The 22,165-nt window shown below is 39.1% G+C and overlaps 1 protein-coding gene across 1 annotated transcript in view; it reads left to right on the top strand.

Moving 5' to 3' along the window:
* The window catches only part of FAM221A (family with sequence similarity 221, member A), a 50,166-nt gene extending 33,450 nt beyond the window's left edge, over positions 1 to 16,716 (top strand). Inside the window, exons 4-5 of the mRNA XM_006832282.1 lie at positions 7,818 to 7,900; positions 16,648 to 16,716. Coding sequence (XP_006832345.1) covers positions 7,818 to 7,900; positions 16,648 to 16,716 — 152 coding nt within the window. The remainder of the gene's footprint in view (positions 1 to 7,817; positions 7,901 to 16,647) is intronic.
* The last annotated feature ends 5,449 nt before the right edge of the window (positions 16,717 to 22,165 follow it).

Below are 22,165 nucleotides of genomic sequence, written 5' to 3'. Positions count from 1 at the left end.
ATTGTTGATTTCTAGTTTTATAGCATTGTGGTCTGAAGAGATGCTCTGTAGTATTTTGATGTTTGTAAATTTATGGAGGCTTGCTTTGCGACCTAATACATGGTCAATTCTGGATAATTTTACATGTGCACTGGAGCAGAAAGTATATTGTGCTCTTGTTGGGTTGAATGCTGTGTACATGTCTATGAGGTCAAGTTGGTTGATTGTGCTGTTTAGTTGCTCTGTGGCTTTGTCCAGTTTCTATATGGTTGTTCTGTCCCTTTTCGAAAAGTGGCGTATTAAAATCTCTCACTATAATTGTAGAATTATCTACTTCCTTCTAAAGTTCTAGTAAGGTTTGCTTCGTATATCTTGGTGCTTTTTCATTGGGAGTGTAGATATTTATTATGATTATGTTGTCTTGCTCAATTGACCCTTTGATCATGAGATAGTGTCCTTCTTTATCTCTTATGCTGGTTTTTGTCTTAAAGTTTACTTTATAAGAGATTAGAATTCCCACTCCTGCTTGTTAATTGTTGCAGTTATCTTGATATTTTTTTTTTCATCCTTTAACTTTTAATCTGTTTTTGTCTTTGTGTGTAATGTGTCTCTCTTACAAGCAGCATATTGAAGGGTCTTGTTTTCTTATCCAGTCTGCCACTCTCTGTCTCTTCACTGGTGCATTCATTCCATTGACATTCAATGTAGTTATCGATATTGTTATTGTTGTTAGGTGCCATCAGGTTGGTACTGACTCATAGCGACCTCATGCATAGCAGAACAAAATACTGCCCGATCCTGGGCCAACCTCACTACTGATGCCACACTTGAGTTCATCGATGCTGCCACTTGGCCAATCCATCTCGTTGGAGTTTTTCTCTTTTTCTCTGACCCTCCACCTTACCAAACATAGGTATGAATTAATTGCTGCCATTATATTAATTTTTTGGTAGTGCTGTTCATTCCTTTGTTCTGCATGCCTTCTTGTGCTGAGTTTGTGTTTTTTTGTGCTATTTCTTGTTGGTTTCTTCTTAGTTTTTATGTTTGCTTGTTCTGCTTGGAAGTTCATTTTCATGGTAAATTGTGAAGTATTAAGTGTCTTTGGTGTTACCTTAATAGACTTATTAAGTTTTCTCTCCATTTAAGAGAATCTATTGTGTTCTGTAATCTACCTGACATCCATACTACCTGGATCTCTGTTCCTACATTTATCTTTTCTTTGACATTGATATTAATTTGATCTTCAGATGGCCTCCCAGCTCCTTTGAATTCATTGAAGGCCAAGTAAAGGGTCCTGCACAAGTTAATTTTAGCGCTGCGACCCTGAGGCTGATCTCATAAGCAGAGCCACCAAGCTCTTTCTCTGTTTGTGGTGGAAAAACTGTAGGCTCAGCACTGGACTTTTTTCGGGGGGTGGTGCACACCTGCCTGAAGGTGTCCAGGTTGGGCAAAGAATGCATGACAGGGAAGAGGAGAATCCCCCGCACCTCCTTTTGCAAATGTCACCGCACTGCTTTTAGTGCTGGTTCCCTGTGCCGGTCTGCCTGTAGCCCCACCCTCTGAACTCCATCCGGGCAGGGTGGCTGCAGAGGGAGTCCCATCCCAAGTGATTCCTGAATCACAGTATATTCCTTTATATCATGGTTTTTCCACTTGCGTGTGCGGAAAACTAACACCCTGTACCTTATGCTAGATCTAGAGCTCTGGTGTTGTTCCGAGAACACAGCTTCTCTAGGTTTTCAATCCCTCCCTCACGGAGCCTTTCCTACCTGGCTGCCTCTGCCGCTGCCAAAACTGGAAGTCCGTAGAATTTATTTTTTTAACTTAAAAAAAATTTTAATTGTCAAGTGGGTGGAGGTTTACAGAGCAGATTATCAATACATTCAACAAACCATCCACTCCATTTCATTTCTCCAGCTTTATTCCTCTCCCTGTAATATTACTTATCCCACTTCCTCCTGTGATTCTTGTTTCTATTCCACCCTCCTTCCCAGGCCTTCTGAGCTTTCTCCTTAGGTCAGTGCTGCCCTTTTAATCTTGAATGATTGAACATTACTAGTGTTTTTGTATATTACCTTCTGCATCACCCAACTTAATGCATGACTACCCTCTGATCCTGGTATGGTGCTGCAGGATAATGCACTGGACCATAAGATCAGTTTGAGCCACTAAGTCAGCAGTTCAGACCCACTATCTGCTCCTCGGAAACCGTATACAGGGTTGCTATGAGGCAGAACCAACAGCAGCACGTAACAACAATAACCCTCTGATCAGTGGATTACACTGCCTTTCCTCCCATCCCTGGTAACCAACAAAGATTATTTCTGTATGAAAATCTTTTTTTGACTTTTTCCATTAGTAGTCTCATACAATATTTGTCCTTTTGGGATTAACTGATTTCATTCAGTATAACACTATAATTTGAAGTCTTAAAACCTTGGCAAACTGTTGCTATGTGATGATGGAATAATAGAGCCCTCTAGTGAAGGAGTGCTTGTGTGCACTGTGGGTTAAAGCGCCAGACTGCAAAGCCATTTGAACTGCAAGCTTGGAAGTTCAAGCTTACCAGCTGCTCTTTTGAAATTCTATACAGGGTTACTATGGTTCAGAACTGACTCAATGGCACTTAACAACAATGACTTCTGGATGAATTGCTTTGATCCTTTGGGCTCGCAAACCAAAACCCAAACTAAACTGCTGTGGAATTGGCTCCGGCTCACAGCATCCCTGTGTAGGTTTCCGAGGCTGTCAATCTTTCCAGGAGCCACAGCCTCATCGTTCTCTGGCAGAGCAGTGGGTAGGTTGAACTTCCGACGTTGGTCTCAAATGGGATGCAATTCAGTTATAATTATAGGGTAGCAAGCTTGATCATTTATAAATTAAGATCACCTAGACACCATTTTTCAGCTGCTGTGTTCTGAATCATTTATTGAAAACAAACATTGAAGGAATTTATATGACTAATTAGGTTATTTGATATTTATAACTATTTTTTAAATGATAATTGAATTAACTCTGATTTTTTCCACAAGAGATTTTAAGGCTACTTGAAAAAACAACATGCAGTGAGGGAATAACAAAATGCAGATAAAAGAAAGAAAGAAAATCAAAACAGGACACAATTGTGCTAGTGTTCAAGGTTGATTTGATTGCTGCACTAAAGCTTCAGTTTGACTGAGCCCCGCAGCAGCCCAGGCACAAAGAGTTAAATGGTTTTCCCTCTTAGACCAGAGGCAGCATGAGTTACTCAATGCTAACGAAAGTTCCATCAGTGCAGGATTTCAGTGGAGCCCATGTAGTGACCCTGTATAGTAGGGGGTGGAGAACCTTTTTTCTGCCAAGGGCCATTGGGATAGTTAAAATATCACTTAATATAAATTTATGTTGCTATCAATAAAGCTTCTAGATTTATTGAATTTTTAGTCCCGCCTGCGGTTGCCTTGGCAGGGCCAGACCAAATGTTTTTGAGGCCTTCTACAGCCCACAGGCCAGACGTTCTCCACCCCTGCTGTATGCCCACAAAATCCTATTTTCAGCAAATGTAGCATAAGGTTACTAATTTCTGAGAGCCTATTTTGTTCAAAGCCAAAGGCATTCTATTAGAATCAGTTCAATAAAGTGAGTCCAATTTCAACGCGCTCCACTTCCAATCCCCTAGTTCCCAGTTGAATGGGTAGCACATGTTATAAGCAGTCATATTATATTTTATTTTTCACAACAAGCTGTTGTTAGAGTTAAATAGTTTATTTAATAGAGTATAATTTTAATCTGTGGTGTTGTCTAGAGTTATGTGATTTTGTGTTGCTGGTTGAGGTAAATTTATATACTTTTGAAACCGGAAGAACAGGGGAAAGGTTGTTATTCTGTTTTGGAAATGAAGGGACCCAACCAAGATGTATACCTTCCACTTTCCATAGAAGTGGGCTCTTAGGGTACCTACATAGATAACCAGATTTTCTCTCCTGAATCAATTGTAAATTCCTTCTAACACCTAAGCAACTGTATGATGGTTTTTATAAATCTGATAACATGGAAAATGGCTAACATTATTTTAGTTTTGAAAAAGTTTCAACTCAGGTAGTTTTACTGCTATGTGTTTTTGTTAGGTGCTATCAACTTGGTCCCGGCTTATAGCAACCTTATGCACAAAAGAACAAAACATTGTGCAGTCCTGTGTTAAGCCTTAAAATCATTGTTACACAAACTTGAGCCCATTGTTATTGCCATTATGCCAATCCATCTTTTTGTGGGTCTTCCTCTTTTTTGCTGACTCTCTGCTTTACCAAACTCGATGTCCTTTTCCAGGGACTAATCCTTGAAGGCCAGGATGGCCAAACTTCGTGTCTCATACTTCAGACATATTGTCAGGAGGGACCAGGTGCTGGAGAAGGATTTCATGTTTGGTAAGGTGGAGGGTCAGAGAAGAATAGGAAGACCCCCAATGAGATGGGTTGGCCAAGTGGCAGCATCGATGGACTCAAGCGTGGCAACAATAGTGAGGTTGGCCCCGGATTGGGCAGTATTTTGTTCTGCTATGCATAAGGTTGCTATGAGTCGGTAGTGACTCTATGGCACCTAACAACAACAACAATCTTTCCTGATAACATGTCCAAAGTATGAAAGATGAAGTCTCGCTGTTTTGCTTTCTAAGCAGCATTTTGGCTGTACTTCTTCCAACACAGATTTGTATGCTCTTCTGGAAGTCCATGGTACTTTCAATATTCTTCTCTAACATAATAACTCAAATACATCAATTTTCCAGTTTTTCTTATTCATTGTCCTACTTTTGCATACATACGAGGCTATTGAAAAATGGCTTGGGTCAGGAGCATCTTGGTCTTCAAAGTGATATCTTTGCTCTTGAACACTTTAAAGAAGTCTTGTGCAGCACATTTGTCTAATGCAATACGTAGTTTGATTTCTTCACTGCAAGCAAAATGAAGTCTTTGAAAACTTCAATTGCTTCTCCATTTTTCATAATATTATTTATTGGTTCAGTGGTAAGGCTTTTAGTTTTTTTTTTTACATTGAGGTGCAACTCATGCTGAAGATTGTTGTGTTTGATCTTCATCAGTAAGTATTTTAAGTCTTCTTTTGCTTTTAGCAAGCAAGGTGTAGCATCTGTTTATTGCAGGTTGTTAATGAGTCTTCTTCCTATCCCGATGCCATGTTCTTCAAGGAATCCAGTGTAACAGATTCTTTGCTTAGCATAAATATTGAATAAGTATGGTGAAAGAATACAACCCTAATGCACACCTTCCCTGATTTTAAACCATTCAGTGTCCTCATGTTGAGTTCAAACGACTGTCTCTTGTACAGGTTCCTCGTGACCATAATTAAATGTTCTGGAATACCCATTTTTTGCAATGTTATTCATAGAGTTTCATGATCCATACAGCTGAAAGCATTTTCATAGTCAATAAATCACAGATAACTTCTTTCTGGTATTCTCTGTTTTCAGCCAAGATTCATCTGGTGCCAGTAGTAATATCCCTCGTTCCACATCCTTATCTGAGTCTGGCTTGAATCACTGGCAGTTCCCCATCAATGTACTTTTGCAGCTGTTGAATTATCTTTAGCAAAATTTTACTTGCATGTGATATTAATGATACTATCCAATGGTTTCTGCATTCTGTTGGGTCAACTTTTTCTGGAATGGGCACAAATACGGATCTCTTCCAATCAGTTGGCCAGGTAGCTGTCTTCAAAGTTTCTGGCATCCATGAATGAGTACCTCTAGTGCTGCATCATTTTGTTGAAAGATTTCAATTTATTTCCATCAATTCCCAGAGCCTTGTTTTTTTGCCAACGCCTTCAGTGCAGCTTGGACTTGTTCCTTCAGCTCCATTGGCTCTTGATCATATGCTACCTTTTAAAATGGTCGAACATTGGTCACTTCTTTTTGGTACAGTGACTCTGTGTATTCTTTTCATCTTCTTTTGATGCTTTCTGCATCATTTACTATTTTGCACATAGAATCCTTTAATATTGCAAATTGAGGCTTGAATTTGTTCTTCAGTTCTTTCAGCTTAAAAGACTCTGAGTGTGTTCTTCTCTTTTGGTTTTTTAACTCCAGGTCTTTTTATATTTCATCATAACATGTGATTTTGTCTTCTCGAGCTGTCCTTTGAAATTTTCTGTTCAGCTCTTTTACCTCTTCATGTCTTCCATTTGCTTTAGCATCTCTATACTGTAGTGCAAGTTTCAGAGTCTCTTCTGACATCCATTTTGGTCTTTTTCTTCTTTTTTGTCTTCTTAATGGTCTTTTGCTTTCTTCCTGTAGGATGTTCTTGATGTCATCCCACAACTCCTCTGGTTTTTGGTCATAGTGTGTGTCATAGTGTCTAACGTATCAAATCTGTTCTTGAGATGATCTCTAAATTCAGGTGGGATAAATTCAAGGTCATATTTTAGCTCTGGTGGACTTGCTTTAATTTTCTTCAGCTTCAGACTGAACTTGTGTGAGCAACTGACAGCCTTTTCCAAGTCTGTGGACTTGTTTTTACTGATGATATTGAACTTTTCCTCTGTCTCTTTCCATGTTGTTGTTGTTAAGTGCCGTCGAGACCCGTAGTTGTAGTCAATTCGATTTCTATGTATTCCAGTTGGTGAGGCCCATGGGGATAGGTTTTTTTTTTTGTTTTTTTTTTAAGTTTTTATTGTGAATTATGTGATAGTTTACATGGGAGAACTTTAGCTTTACATTCATCCTATTGTATTTCGTTTCATTGCAATGATTATAATCCCCTCCATCCATCATCAAACAACCATGGGTATAGTTTTTTATGCTGTTTAAAAAAGGTGTTTTCAATGAACAAGTCATTGGACTTGCAAAATTCTATCATGCAATCTCCAGTATCATTTTTGTCACCAATGGCATGTTTTCCAAAGACTGATACTTCTTTGTTTCCATCCTTTGCACTCCAATCACTAGTAATTATCAATACATCTTGATTGTATGTTTCATCAATTTCAGACTGAAGAAGTTGATAGAATTCTTCAGTTTCATCATCACTGACTTTAGTGGTTGGCTCATAAATTTGAATAATAGTGATATTAACTTGGCTTACTTGTAGGCATGTGAATGTTTTCTTTCAACATTTAGCATTATAGTTCAAGACGGATATTGAAATGTTCTTTTTGATGATGAATACAATGCTATTCCTCTTCACTTTGTCATTCTTGGTATAGCAAAGTATATTATAGTCTGATTCAAAATGGTTAATACCAGTCCATTTCAACTAACACCTAGGATATTGATGTTTATGCGTTTCATTTCAGTTTTTGTTAACTTCCAGTTTTCTTAGAGTCATACTTTGTACATTCTATGTTCCAGTTATTAATGGATAAATTACTGCTATATTTGTTGTTGTTGTTAAGTGTCTGTGAGTTGATTCCAACTCATAGCGACCCTTTATAGGGTTTCCACGGAGCATCTGGTGGGTTTGAACTGCCATACTTTGTAGTTTGCAGTCCAGTGCTGATCCTACAATGCCTCAGTAATTACCTAATTACTTGTTGGCATTATCTCATTTAGAGTAGCATGGGTTTCTAGTTTAGTTGTACAATTCAACAAAGTGTACTCTTACATGAAGTAGTTATGTAGTGTTATTTAATATTTCAAGAATGTTTGTCAAAGAATATAACTTTTGTCTTATGTTGCCAATCTTTCTTTAAAAAATTTAATAATGGGACTAATTAATGAGACCATTTCTGATTTGAGAAATGCAAATAAGACATTATCACCTGGTAGGAGTGAAGCTTTTTTTAAGTTTATTTATAGAGAATTTATAATTATGTGAATATAATGTATAAAATTTTTAATTTCTTCTTATTAGAAAGCACAAGTAGTCAGGTTTCTTCCTTAAGGAAACCTGAAGAGGATGATATGGCATTCTTTGAAAGGCGATACCAGGAAAGGGTAAGTGTTTGAGAAAAATTGCTTGTAGTAAGCATTTACTTGCAACAAAGACACATTCAACTGATTACATATTGTTCGTGGATCATCACTGAAAATAATTATAAAGACTTTACTAATAGGTAGTATGAGGCCTTAAGGTTTATTTAGAATAGTTCAGATAAATAAGACTAATGAATAATTTGATATATAATACCACTGTGAATTTATGGAGGCCACAGATATTGATTAAATATATTAATAAAATTCCCAATAATAAGGATTGGCCATTATCTTATTTTTGAGTTGTAAGTATTCTCAATTTTTAATATGCATTTCTTCTTCTCAGAGACCTTTTGATGTATCCAGACTCAAGTTAAAATTATCCAGAACTATTACAGAAACAGAACAGAACACATAAATGTATGTTAACAATTTATAGGGCTCAACACCTATGTTACTGATGTGCTCACAGCTTTCAGGAATGGTCATTTATCAGTTCTCCACTATCTAAATGTGTAGTGGTTTTTTTTTTTTTTTCATTTTTGTATTTTCTATAACACCTAGTATAATACCTTGTACATAATAAGTTTTTCAATAAATATTTAGGGAAAATTTGAAAAACAAACACAGATATGATTAATCCATTTCACACATGTCAAGCAAGTACTTTGACTTTGTGGCAGGTAATTCAGGCTTGAGGATGGCTTTTCTCAGGTTGGGAATGGTTCATGCCAGTGTTCTTATTTGAGAGTTTTGTTTTTTTGTTTTTGCTAGTAAAAAGAATGTTGTTGACTTGATAAGGTAGTGGAGATGGTAGCCCACCCACTTGGTACAGTCCCCAAAGTGATTTTCTTAGGATTATTTTATAGTTGCTTTGTGGACGTTTATTTAATCTTTCCAACTAGGTTATAAACGTCCTGAAAGTAAAGATACTCTCTTGTTACTTTTTGCTATATCCTCTATGACTCAGACAAGAATGTGTTGAGTGATGGAAGGCGTGGAAAAAGAACATTAAATTGTCCAACCAGGAGCCTAGGAAGTGAGTAGGAGGCATCGAGATGAACATGATTGCCCTTAAGAAGAAATCAGAGAGGAGAGTTTTGGATGCAATTTAGGGCAACACTATCCAACAGAACATCCTTCAATGATGGAAACACTATGTATCCACTTGCCACGTGTGGCTAGTCAACTTAAATTTAAATAAGTTACAGCTAAAATGTATTTCCCTGAGGCACACTAGCCACATTCCAAGCGCTCAATAGCCACTTGTGGCTACTTTACTGAATGGTACAGATATCACACATTTCCATCACTTCAGAAAGGTCTTTTGAAAAGCCCAAGTCTAAAGGAAAGAGGTGGTAGTAGGATGTCAGGGAGAGTGTGAGGATGGTCAGATAATAAAAGAAAAGTTTGTTTTTCTGCATCACTAAGAATAGGACTTTAAATTACATCATCCTCTGTTCTTAGAACACACACATTCACAGCAGAACTTAAGTTTTTCTTCAGAGGTTCATGGGAAACCAGGCTTTAGCTCCCTCCCTCCCTCTTCCAGAGCCTGGGTAATGTTGACTGCCTTAAAAATATACCAATGGTATTTATCACAGGGAAGTTAATGGGTGTTCTTATCTGTGACTATTTTAGTATGATATACCTGGGCTGTCCACATTGCATAGAATTCATAATTGTGGAAATTACAGATTTATGAGATGGAGTTTATAAACTTTCCAGGCTGTGTGATTAGTGGAGTATAAAAAGTAAGTAGTCCCAAAGCTAAATGACTTCCTCTGAGCTGACACATACCTTATACATTGTTAGAACCCAACTGTTACTCCCCAAACAGAGCATGTACCATTGAGGAAAAAGGGACAATTAAGAAGCTGTGTCTGGTGGGGTCAGGACCCTTCCAGACCCTTGTCTTTCCTTATCTGGTTTATATCTTATGCTTTGCTAATCATTAGTAATGTGAAAGAATCTGTGATTAATGTGATTCTTCTTGCATAGTCCAAACCCTTGAGGTAACATAGTTTACCAACTAATTTTAGAAAATATTGAAGAATTAATTGCTTCTTTATTTTAGGTCAATTTATTTTCTTCCCCTGTGGCTGACCCTTAGTTTCTTTTCTTCAAGAAAAGATAATTTTATAGAACAAACAGTGGTCAAAAGTCAACTTCATGTTGTTGTTTAAGTGCTATTGAGTCAGGTCCAACTCATAGCAACTCTGTATAGGGTTTCTGAGGAGCGGCTTGTGGGTTTGAACCACTGACCTTTCTGTTAGCAGTCCAGTGCTTATCCTACAGTGTCACACCAGGTCTCCAAAAGTCTACTAGGTGCAGGATACTGTGTTATTATTAGTGCACTCATATTGGTTCTGAATCATAGTGACCCAATTTAGCGTTTCTGAGGAGTGGCCACTGGTGAGTTTGAACTGCCAACCTTACAGGTAGCAGTCCAGTGCTTATACTACAGTGCTACACCAGGCAGGAAATTTAAATAAAACAAACAAAAACTCCCTTCCAAAAAGTAAACAAAACCCTAAGAAGTTCTTTTTTTCCTTAAGAATCTCATCGATGGCTATATTTGCTTAGTTGGAATCAGCTTAGCAATGGGTAGCATCTTTGATCTTTTTTGGATTGGGAACAAATTCTGTTCATAAGTCTGTCTTTAGGCTGAATTAGTATGTAAGTCGGGATAGTTAGATATGGTTTGTAATGGTAGTCAAATGTTTGTCTTACTGTTTAGTGTACTCATTTGTGCATAAGAAACACTTCCAGGTATGTGAAAATTACTTTAACATAATAATGCAAGAATAGTACTAATGCTGTTTTGATGCACCAGTTTGTTATTACAAACCACTGTATGTACCTCAAATTTTGAATGCAATAATCTTTCCAGGGTTGTTTTGTAACTAAGGGTTGTATGGATGCTTGTAACTCAGCGACTGCATGTACAACATATCTAACATTTGATTTTAAGTGAGAGGGGAAAGGGAACTAGTATTTGTTGATAGCTTATTAATTATCTAGATGTATATCTATTTTCTTATTTATACCTTTAAAACAACCTTGAAAAGTAGTCATTACCATACCCTTTTTACAAGTAAGAAAACTGTTTGTTCAAATGTTAAGTGGCGTTGAGTCAGTCCTGACTCATAGCGACCCTGTATAGAGTTTCCAAGGAGCAATTAGTGAGTTTGAACCACCAACCTCTCTTTTCAAACCGATGTTATGGTCTAGTGCTTATCCTACAGTGCCACATCAGGACTCTGTTAAGTAACTTAACCCAAATAGATAATAAATGATAAAGGTAGAGTTCAAATCCTATCTATTTGACTCCAAAGTTTATAATTATAACCTTTGCCTTAGCATAGAGTGTTGCTTGGGGCCCTGGGTCCTTCAGGTGACCAGTTACTGACACAGTGTGTAAGAGTGACAGGGGTATATAGTTTCTGAATGAGGTTACCAGCCCCCTAAAGCGGAAGGAGAAGAGGAGGAAAAAAATGGGCAAGAGAGAGAGGTGAAATGATTGTTTTTTAGGGAAAATTTATTATTTGCAATTGGACTGGTTTTTCCAGTCCCTTATGAATTTTTTTTTTCTTTATAACATTTTTATCGTGGATTGAGTAAAAGTTTACAGGACCTTCAGTTTTACATTCAACAAATTTTACACCTTGTTTCATTACAATGATTATAATCCCCTCCAGATACCATCAGTTAACAGTATTTCTCTCTATTCACTTTAGCTTTTTTTCTTAAAAAAACACCCCCCAAAAACCAGAAAGAAACCACTCAGGCATATATAATAGTTTACACCTCCAAAGGCCACATTCTGCAAGTCTGCCTCCTGGCCACAGGCTCTTACTCCCTCTCTTCCCATGAATCTGGAGTCCTCAGCTGCTGCCTCTCTCCATGTCCCCATCTTTGCCTCCGTCTCTGGCATTGCTGCTTCTCTGGATAAGGTCCCGCATTCCGCTTGTGCTCTTCTCCCTTGATCGTCCTAGGGTCCTCTGTTTCTGGACTGTAAGATTAACCACCCCCTGTTTTTGTTACAATACTTCTACCTTTACAATTGTGACAGTCACAATTAGTCATGATAACAATTACTCACTGTTGAATCATAGGAATCTTATCCCCATCTCCTTTCACCAGACCCATCTAGACAAGATGAAAACTATTCAGTGGGGACTCCCCGCCTAACACACACACTCTTAAACTAAACTCCTTCTTGAAACCTTGTAAGCCAGTCACTTGGTGCATTTATCGCCCCTTCATTTTAGGTTGTTGTTAAGTGCCGCTGAGTCAGTTCCGACCCATAGCATGTTGTTGTTGTTATGTGCCGTGGAGTCAGTTCCAACTCATAGCGACCCTGCATAGGGTTTCTGAGGCTGTAAATCTTTACAGAAGCAGAAAGCCTCAATTTTCTCCTGATCATTTTAGGTAGCCAATGTCTAACTTGCCCATCCCTATCTATCCTGTGTACAGAGAGGATAGCATTGATACTTCATGTGACTCCTTCCCTCTCTGTTGGTATTTAGAGTAACTACCTCTTTGAGTATAGGTCAGGTTCATCAAATTGTAGCAATTTACCTTTGTTTCTTTTATCTAAAAGATAATTTTTTTTTTTTTTTTTGGTAATCTTCCTCTAGACCAGTTCTGATTATCAAGCCGTTGAGGCTAGGTCAAATGGGTTGTTGTTGTTAAGTGCCGTGGAGTCGGTTCCGACTCATAGCGACCCTGTACAGGGTTTCCGAGGCTGTAAATCTTTACGGGAGCAGAAAGCCTCATCTTTCTCCCACGGAACAGCTGGTAGTTTCGAACTACTGACCTTGCAGTACGCAGCCCAATTCGTAACCACTACGCTACCAGAGGTCAAATGGGTACTATCTGCAAATTTCGGTGTTCTTGTGCATCTCCCCTCACTTCATATCAGCTGGATGCTTCACTCTCAGCTCTAGCCTCTGTGGCTGTGTTCTTGTCCATTGGCTCAAGTGTCCTCAGGTCTCACCATACTTTGGACCAACCAGTCTTTCCTCTTCTCTCTCTCATCTCCAGGGCAACAGGGGTCAATGGACTGTGGTTGAACTTAGCCCATTTCTTCATTGCTGCCTTCCCCCATCTTCCACTCACCAGTAGACCAATATGGTCGCCAGCAAGCTTACATGCCTGCTTGTGTGTTCCCTTTGAATTTCAGTCTTAGAGGGGAATTTGTCCTGTAGGAATTTGATTGCTTGGCTTGATGGCTTCCCGGAGAACAGCTTGTAGTAGCTAGTTATGCTGACATTTTTATTTGGGGTTTTTCCTGCTGATCTGTCTTTGAAGATGCATCTTCTGGTGCTGTAGCTGTTCCAGGCTGGTCTGCTTGTCCTTTCTAGTGGGAATATCCCACCTCATAAGGTTTTGGATGGGACTCAGGATTCCACCCAAGGTCCTATACTCAGCAAAGGCTTTGCAAGAGGCCTATTTCACTGGACAAGTTGTAGAACCCCTTTTAGGTATTTCAATCAGTTATAGGCTGAAGATGGGCTTACAAGTTTTCTGTAATCATGTTTCCCAACATTCCTTTCTATCCTATTCAAGTATTTATTTTATGATAGTAGGCAAGGGAAACCAATATTCATAAGACAGTCATGCATTTTAGTATTACTTCCCCTCGTCAAACTATGCCTACATCCCCTGTATCACAGAGTCCTGTTGTTCCAGGGTTGAGCATGCATTGTCTCCCAGGTTTGAGCATTCTTATTCTCCCACCTCCTTCCCCTTCTTGTACAGCCCTCCTCAACACTCAAACTAAATCCCCCACCCCGACCCCATTGTTGTGGTTACCTTATATTCTGTTTATTCTTCCCTCCACTTAAGACAGTCTATTTTATCCTGTAATCTACCTCACCTTCTCACCACCTGGATCTCTGTTCCTCTGTGTTTACCTTTCACCTTGTAAAAATTGTTTTGATTATAGACTGACCTCTCACATCCTCTGTTCTTATAATTTTATTCTGTTCTTGACTCTTTCATTTGTCTGTTGAGTTCAGGGTGATGCTGTAATGGACGTCATTCTCTGATTGTTGTCTGTTCTTGTTGGTTCTCAGCCCACAGAACTGTTTAGGATGTTTTTCATAGCAGGGTTGGCTTTGGTAAAATCCCTTAGCTTCTCTTTATCCTGGAATGTTTTGATTACACTGTCACATTTGATTGACAGCTCTGCTGGGTAGAGGATTCTTGGCCGGAAGTTTTTTTCTTTCAGGTTTTTATATATGTCTCCCATTGCCTTCTTGCCTGCATGGTTTCTGTTGAGAAATCCAAGCTTAATCTGATTTGCTTGCCTTTGTATGTTACACTTCTCTTTTCCCTAGATGCTTTCAGGATTCTGTACTTATCTTTGATTTTGGAGAGCTTGATTATTATGTCTTGGTGATTGTCTTTTAGGGTCTATCCTTCCTGCAGTTTATTGAGGTTCTTGAATGCTTATCTTTTCGCTTTTCAGGATGTTAGGGAAATTTTCTCCCAACATCTCTTCAACTATCTCCTCTGTGGACTTGTGTAATTCTTCCTGTTCTGGAATGCCGATAATTCTTAAGTTATTCCTCTGGAGTCCTGGTGTGGTGCTGTGGACTAATGCGTCAGACTGCAAAGTTGTTTGAACTGCAAGGTTGGTGGTTCAAGTTCACCAGCTTATCCTTGGAAACCCTATACAGGGTTGCTATGGTTTGGAATCGACTCAATGGCACTTAACAACAACAACTTCATGTTGTTCAACATGTACCTTAGGCCTTCTTCAGATTTTTAAAATCCTTTTATGTGCTTGCTCTTCTATCTTAGTAGTGTTGAGAGATTTATCTTCTAGCTCACTAGTTCTGGCTTCTATCTCTTCAGTTCTACTCCTTTGCCCTTTGAGTATATTGTGTCCTTTTCTGACATTCTAATATTAATTGTTTGGATCTCTTTCTGTAGGGTTTGAATTATTTCCAATGCTGTATCTATCTTATTTGATTTTTCCTGTAGTGCTTTCCTGACTTCTTCCTTATTTTTCTCAACTCCATTTTAAAGTGTTTTGATACATTTTATAGTAATTTTTCTGAATTCCTTCTTAGGCATTTCCAAAGCCTGTTCATCTTCCAGTATGGAGAATAGGTCTACTTCCAGCTCATTTGCCTCAGTCACTTTATCTTGTTTCTGGACATGTGCTGATATGGTCATCTGTTGTTGTTTGGGAATATTCAGGAGTTATCTGTGGCCATAATACTTAGATGGGTGTGCATTTTGTATGCTTTCTGATTGCATCCAGGTAGATGTGATCAGAAGATGGGCTTCCTTTTTCACGCTTCTTCCTGAGAAATTTCAAGATGCCACTGTTGGTCATTATGATGTAACTCAGGATTTAATTTTCAGCCTATTTCCTTTTCAGTCTGCCTGTCCCTCTCCACAATCCCCGTTCAGGCCTTTTTCCCAGCAATAAACAGTTCAGGGCTGGCTATGGCCATTTTGCACTGTTGTTTGGTTTTAAGTGGAAACTGTCACTTTAAATTTTGAGGAGATCTGTGTGCATGCATACTAGAACTCTCCGGGGTTGGGGATGGGGTGTCCACACCTTTATCTCTGCGGTTCTGTCAGGCATCCGTGGCTGCTCTGATCCTTCCCTCGCTTGGTCTCGCCCAAGGTGGTGGTTCCTTGAGCAGCTGGGTGTCTTGGATTAGAAAGCAATGGATTTTTTGCTTCTGCTACAAATTCCCCTAGCTGTAAGCCTTCCAACCTTCTAAATATACCTTTAGATATGGTTCAGAGTTCTGGCACCATCCCCTGAGCCTGCTTGGTCCAGTATTTTGTGTTGTTGTTGACTAAGCTCCTCAGTGCACTTCCACCCTCTCCGCCATCTTGTTTGTTCCAACCCCCTTCCTATTTTTTTGATACTATATCCTGTCCACTGCCATCCTCTGATGTTTTGTCCCCGTCTGTTGCAAGAATGAGGGATGGTATTGCCTCTGGGAATTTTGTATGTGGATGTGAGTGACGATAAACAGGATGTAGTTGGACTGTTTCCCCAGAGCCTTTTTTTCTTTAGAAAGATTCTGTATGTGTCAAAAACATTAAAAGGCTGCTGCTTAAGAGTATGAGTGCTGATGCCAGAATTATAAGTAATTAGCAGTTTTTTTGGAGTCCCTGGCTGGGGCAAAACGTTAATATGTTTGTTGCTAAACGTTAATATGTTTGTTGTTAATATGGTTGGAGGCTTGAATTCTAATCCAACCAGAAGTGCCTTGGAGGAAAGACCTGGCAATCAGCTTCTAACAAATTAGCCGTTGTAAAGGACATGGAGCACAGTTCTACTTGGACACCCACGGGGTTGCCATGAGGTGGAATTGACTCGATGGCATCTAGTTTAGCAATATCCTTAAAGTAGTTCATGTTTCAGAGGGAATCTGGCTGGACAAGGAGTATTCTATAACTTTGTAGCAAATATGCCTAGGTTGGATATAAGGTTAGATGATTACGTTTAAAAAAATTATTTTAAACTAACAATTGAAATGAATTTCTTTATAGCAATATTCACTTAAATTATTTTTATTTAAATTCCCCATGAAGTTGAAATCAAACCATATTTGAAATATGTCCCTTCAGCTATCAATTTTTGCTTCAGTGATTAGCAGCTAATAACTAGTAGCTGTGTTTAATAACTGTATAACTAAGACATGAATCCAAAAGATCCATGCGCAACCATTTTTTCTTTAAAAATTGTTTGATAAATTCTTATGTCAATAAATATTTTAAATTTTCAGATAAAAATGGAAAGGGCTGCTAAGCAGAAAGGAAAAGCACCTTTGTCATCAACTACAAAACCTTCATGAAGACTATTGGAGGAATGAAAACCATTATCCAAATGTTTCTTTTCTCTCAAGTTAATTACATCTTTTACTGTTTAAAACGCTTATTTGGATATTTCCTTAATTTATTTAAATAAGTGAAAATACTTTATATAGCTTTTGATTTATCACGTTGTACATATTTTTTATCTTTCCTAACAAAGAGGCAATATATTTGTATGAATCAAAACATGAAAGTAAATATTCTTAGTTTATCATAATATAGATATTTTAGACTGTTCTAAAAATTGAAAGTGTTATTGATGACTTAGAAGAAATATATAAAGGTCACAGTTTTCATTCAAAATAGTAAGTTAAAATCCTTAATTTTTTACTTTTTCAACTTTGTAATGTTACTCTGTCTTTTTTAATGTCATGTTGAAACTATATAATCATACTGATTTTCAAGTTGTGTTATTAATTGTATTTATATATAACTGTATATATAGCATATCTCTCATGCTAAGTTCTGTTTCAAATAAACAAACAAACAAACAAACACTGTTTTGACTTTTGCTTGTTGTTTGACTCTCTTTTTGCTTGTTACCCTAAGCACCAAGGTCTCCTTGGCGCCCTCCCTCCATCTCTGGGGCTGCTGTGAAACACTTCCAAGTGGGCTTTAGACAGCTTCACATAGGAGCCATCTGACAGCTCATTGCCTTGGGCCCACCTCATGACTCTTTCCTTCCCTAGGGATGCTTTGGCAGGTGGCTCCAGATGCCCAGTATAACCCTACTGCGTCACACATGTGTAGCACTGAGCTGTGAGTGAGTCAGTAGATGAATGCTTCACATTTTTTTCTGCTGGGAAGACAATCCTAAGATGCGTTTCATAAGCTTCCTTAGAAAACCCTGTGATTTTCTAAGCACTAGTCGTCTATTGCAGTAGCCAACTCAATAATATATGCTCAGTTAGTTGTCTCCTTTTCCTTGTTTCGCTTTCCTATTCCACTTTGATTCCTTCAGATCGCTTCCCAAATAAATTACACGTAATGTAATGTCTTAGGCTCCACTTTTGGTGAAAGTAAACACAGGCTGTGGGTTAATGCGTTTGGACCGCAAAGTCAGTCGTTCAAGCTCACCAGCTCCTCGTTGGAAGCTCTATACAGGGTCACTATGAGTGGGAACCAACTCAATAGCACTTAACAACAAGATGATGGACACCAAGAATAGCCTTAGAAAACAAACCTTTAGGAAAGGATCCTATAACTGGCTCAGTCACCAGACAGGTGGTAATTAGAAACTCTTAGCTATTTACATTCTAGGCAACCCTTCATAGGGTCACTATGAGTTGGATGGAATTGACTCAGTGGCTGTGGGTATAACTGCTAGTAAGTGTAACAGTGGTACCTCCTAGCCTACAGGAAGGAGTATCACAATTACTACATGTGGAAGGTGACGTGTTAGGCTATGCATAATTACGGCATTAGAGTTGAACAGGAGTTAGTAGAAATTATAAAGATGGAGGTACTGGTTAGCTATTGTTAACTGCTTTAGAAGCCTTGGAAAAAGAAAATGGCATAAACTCACCTAGCATTATAAAACCTGGGATGAATGCAAATGTTCTTCTAATGCAGTCTTGAATGAAAATACCATCTGCACTCCGGGAAGACTGTTACAGTTGGATCTCAAAAGTACTAGCAAAGGTGGCAGGCCCACAACCACTACTGAGTGACAATCTCAGTAGTCTCTGTTGATGTCAAAATTTTTCCAGGAAAAGAATGAAACCTTGAATTATGGTATGGGGACATTTCGAGTGGTGAGCCTGAGAATCTTGAACTCAGGTTCCCTTGGATTTCTATGCTGGCAGAAGCTGTCTCTTCACTTTGCTAGAGGAGAACAGTTTACTTGTGTCTGGAGATCCTGCAAAGACTTTATCTGAGATAGTTGCATTGCTGAGGAAAATTAAGAAATGTTTGCAGCAGAGCATCAACAGGGAGCTGCCAGAAATTCAAGTCACATTCAAAAGGGGAAATGGAACTAGGGATGCCATTGCTGATGTCAGATGGATCTTGGCAGAAAGTGTAGGATACATGCAAGATGTTTACTTGTGTTTTATTGACTATGCAAAGGCATTTGAGTGTGTGGATCATAACAAACTATGGTTAACATTACAGAGAATGGGTATTCCAGAACACTTCATTGTGCTCATGAAGTACTTGTACATAGACAAGAGGCAGTTGTTTGAATACAACAAGAGGGTACTGTATGGTTTAAAATCAGAAAGGGTGTGTGCCAGGGTGTATCCTTTCACTATACTTAATTTGTATGCTGAGCAATGAATCCAAGAAGCTGGATTATATGAAGAAGAACGTGGCATCAAGATTGGAGGAAGACTTGTGATAACCTGTGATAATCAGTTGACACAATCTGGCTTGCTGGAAGCAAAGAGGAATTGAAATACTGATGATATCAAAGCCTGCAGCCATCAGTATACATTGTACTTCAATGTAAAGAAAACAAAAATCCTCACTACTAGATCAGTAAATGACATTAGAACAAATGGAGAAAAGATTGAAGTTGCCAAAGATTTCATTTTGCCTGGATCCACAATCAACATTCATGGGAGCAGCCATCAAGAAATCAAATGGCATATTGCATTAGGCAAATCTGCTGCAAAATAATCTCTTTTAATGTGCTAAAGAGCAAAGATGTCACTTTGAGGAATAAGGTGTGCCTGACTCAAGCCCTGGTATTTTCAATCACCTCATATGCATGTGAAAGCTAGACAATGAATAAGGAAGACCAGAGAAGAATTGATGCATCTGAATTATGGTATCGGAGAAGAATATTGAAAGTACCATGGACTCCCAGAAAAGCAAGCAAATCTGTCTAGGAAGACGTACAGCCAGAATGCTCCTTAGAGGTGACGATGGCCAGACTTCGTCTCTCTTTCTTTGATATGCTTTCAGGTGGTATCAGTCCCTGGAGGAAGACATCGTGTTTGGTAAAGTGGAGGGTTAAGGGAAAATAAGAAGACCCCCCAAGGAGATGAATTGACATAGTGGCAGCAACAATAGGCTCAAATAACAATTGTGAGGATGGCACAAGTCTGGATAGTGTTTCATTTTGTTGTGCATAGAACTGACTCAGTGGTACCTGACAACAACAGTTACATTGCAAGATGATAATTATGTTTCTCAAGACCCACTCCTCAAACTGATAAGTATAGGGTCAGGTCTCAGTATACCTCAAGTAGGGAAATACAGTTCTTGGGAGAACAGGTTATACTCTGAATGAACTGTTGTTGTTAAGTGCTGTTGAGTTTGTTCCAACTCATAGTGACCCAGTATAGTGTTTCCAAGGAGCGACTGGTGGGTTTGAACCACCAACTTTGTAATTAGCAACCCAGTGCTTATCCTATGGAGCCACACCAGGAGCTGGTTAATATGTATTAACAGGAATTCCAGAAACATGTCTGGGAGAGGATCATGAGGGTGATTTGGGGGTGGGATAGAAAGTTTGATAGGGAAGAGTGACAAGGATGGAAGCATTCACACATGACTCAGGCTCTACGGCCCTGGACAGACTATCTGGAGTTACTCCTAACATGCAGTTAACATGGCTTGCTATAAATCAATGATAGTGTCTAGAAGATGTGGAAATGCCAGGTGTTACTTGACTTGGTATTGGGAAGTGGTCAAAAAGCAAAGGGACATGGGTATATAGAATAGATTTATTATTTAAGACTGGAGAAGCTACTATCTAACTGTGTTCCTTGGGAAGATCCGGATGATACTCATCACCAAGGCAAGACAAAATATAATGGTTAGAAACTTACAGGCTACTTTAAGAAGTTTGGCAGTGACTGACCTCTACAGACTAGAACTGACTGTAGAAAACAAAGCCGTGGAACTTGGTTTCTGGTATCATTGTAAACAATCAAGGGAGGCTGGAGAACTTAACTGTCTGTGGTCAGGTGGGCACAGTTATCTTAATGATAACTAAGCCACAGAAGTCAAATAGATCATGATGTTCTAAGGAACAAAATACACAGCTGATAAGGGTATTATTTGAGTAATGTATTTGATTATTTGACTGGATTTAAAGGCTCCCCACCACCAAAACCCAAGGACATCGAGTTGATTCCAACCTATAGTGACCCTGTATAGGTTTTCTAAGGCTATAAATCTTTATGGGGCAGAAAACCTCATCTTTCTCCTTGGAGCAGCTGTTGGGTTTGAACTGTTGACCTCGCAGTAAGTTGTTAAGTGCCGTTGAGTTAGTTCTGACTCATAGAGACCCTCACTAGAGTTTCTGAAGGAACTCTGGTAGTGTAGTGGTTACGAGTCGGGCTTCTAATCTCATGGTCTAGCAGTTTGGAATTACCAGCAGTTCCGTGGAACAAAGATGAGGATTTTTGCTCTTGTAAAGAAGGAGCTCTGGTAGCGTAGTGGTTGCGAACCGCAAGGTCAGCAGTTCGAAACTACCAGCTGCTCTGTGGGATAAAGATGAGGCTTTCTGCTCCCGTAAAGATTTACAGCCTTGGAAACCCTGTTCAGGGTCGCTATGGGTCGGAACTAACTCGACGGCCCTTAACAACAACAAAGATTTACAGGGTCATTATAAGTTGGAACTGACTCCACAGCACATAACCACATCACTACCATGGGATTTCTGAGGAGCAGCTGTTAGGTTTGAACTGCTGACCTTGTTAGCAGTCAAATGCTTATCCTTTAGCACCACACCAGGACTTTGCGGTTAGTAGTTCCATAGTTATCCTACAGCACATCAAATGAATGTAAATGTGATGAAGAATTTGTTTCAAGTTGGGTTGGTTCAAACATCTCAAAGAGGGCAAACTTTTATAACATTAAAGAACAGGTATGAGCTCTAGTAGCATAGTGGTTACAAGTCAGGCTGCTAGCCTTAAGATCAGCAATTCAAAACTACCAGCTCTTCCGTAGGAGAAAAATGAGGCTTTCTGCTCCTATAAAAAGTTTTAGCCTTGGAAACCCTATGCAGTGTCACAACTGACTCAATGGCATTTCATAACAACAGCAACAAATGGGAGTGTGGTGGTGCTGTAGGATAAACATTGGACTGTGAATTACATGATTGGCAGTTTGAGCCCACCAACTGCCCCAGGGGAGAAAGATGAGGATTTCTTTCTGTTCCTCCAAAGATTTGCAGTCTTGGAAACACTACTGACTTGCTATGAGTCAGAACTAGCTTGATGGCACTTACCAACAATAAAGGGCAAGTAGGGCTCATGCTTGTTGTTATTGTCAGGTGCCATCGAGTTGGAACCAACTCATAGCGACCCCATGCGTAGCAGAACAAAACAATGTCCGATTCTGGGCCAACCTCACTACCGCTGCCACACTTGAGTCCATCAATAATGCCACCTGGCCAATCCATCTCGTTGGGGGTCTTCCTCTTTTTCTCCGACCCTCCATCTTACCAAGCATGATATCCTTCTCCAGCGACTGTTC

Source organism: Chrysochloris asiatica, unplaced genomic scaffold (genome assembly GCF_000296735.1).
Source record: "Chrysochloris asiatica unplaced genomic scaffold, ChrAsi1.0 scaffold00006, whole genome shotgun sequence".
Taxonomy (NCBI): Eukaryota; Metazoa; Chordata; class Mammalia; order Afrosoricida; family Chrysochloridae; genus Chrysochloris; species Chrysochloris asiatica.
Note: the sequence above shows the minus strand (reverse complement) of the source record. Positions and strands in the feature narration are given on the sequence as shown.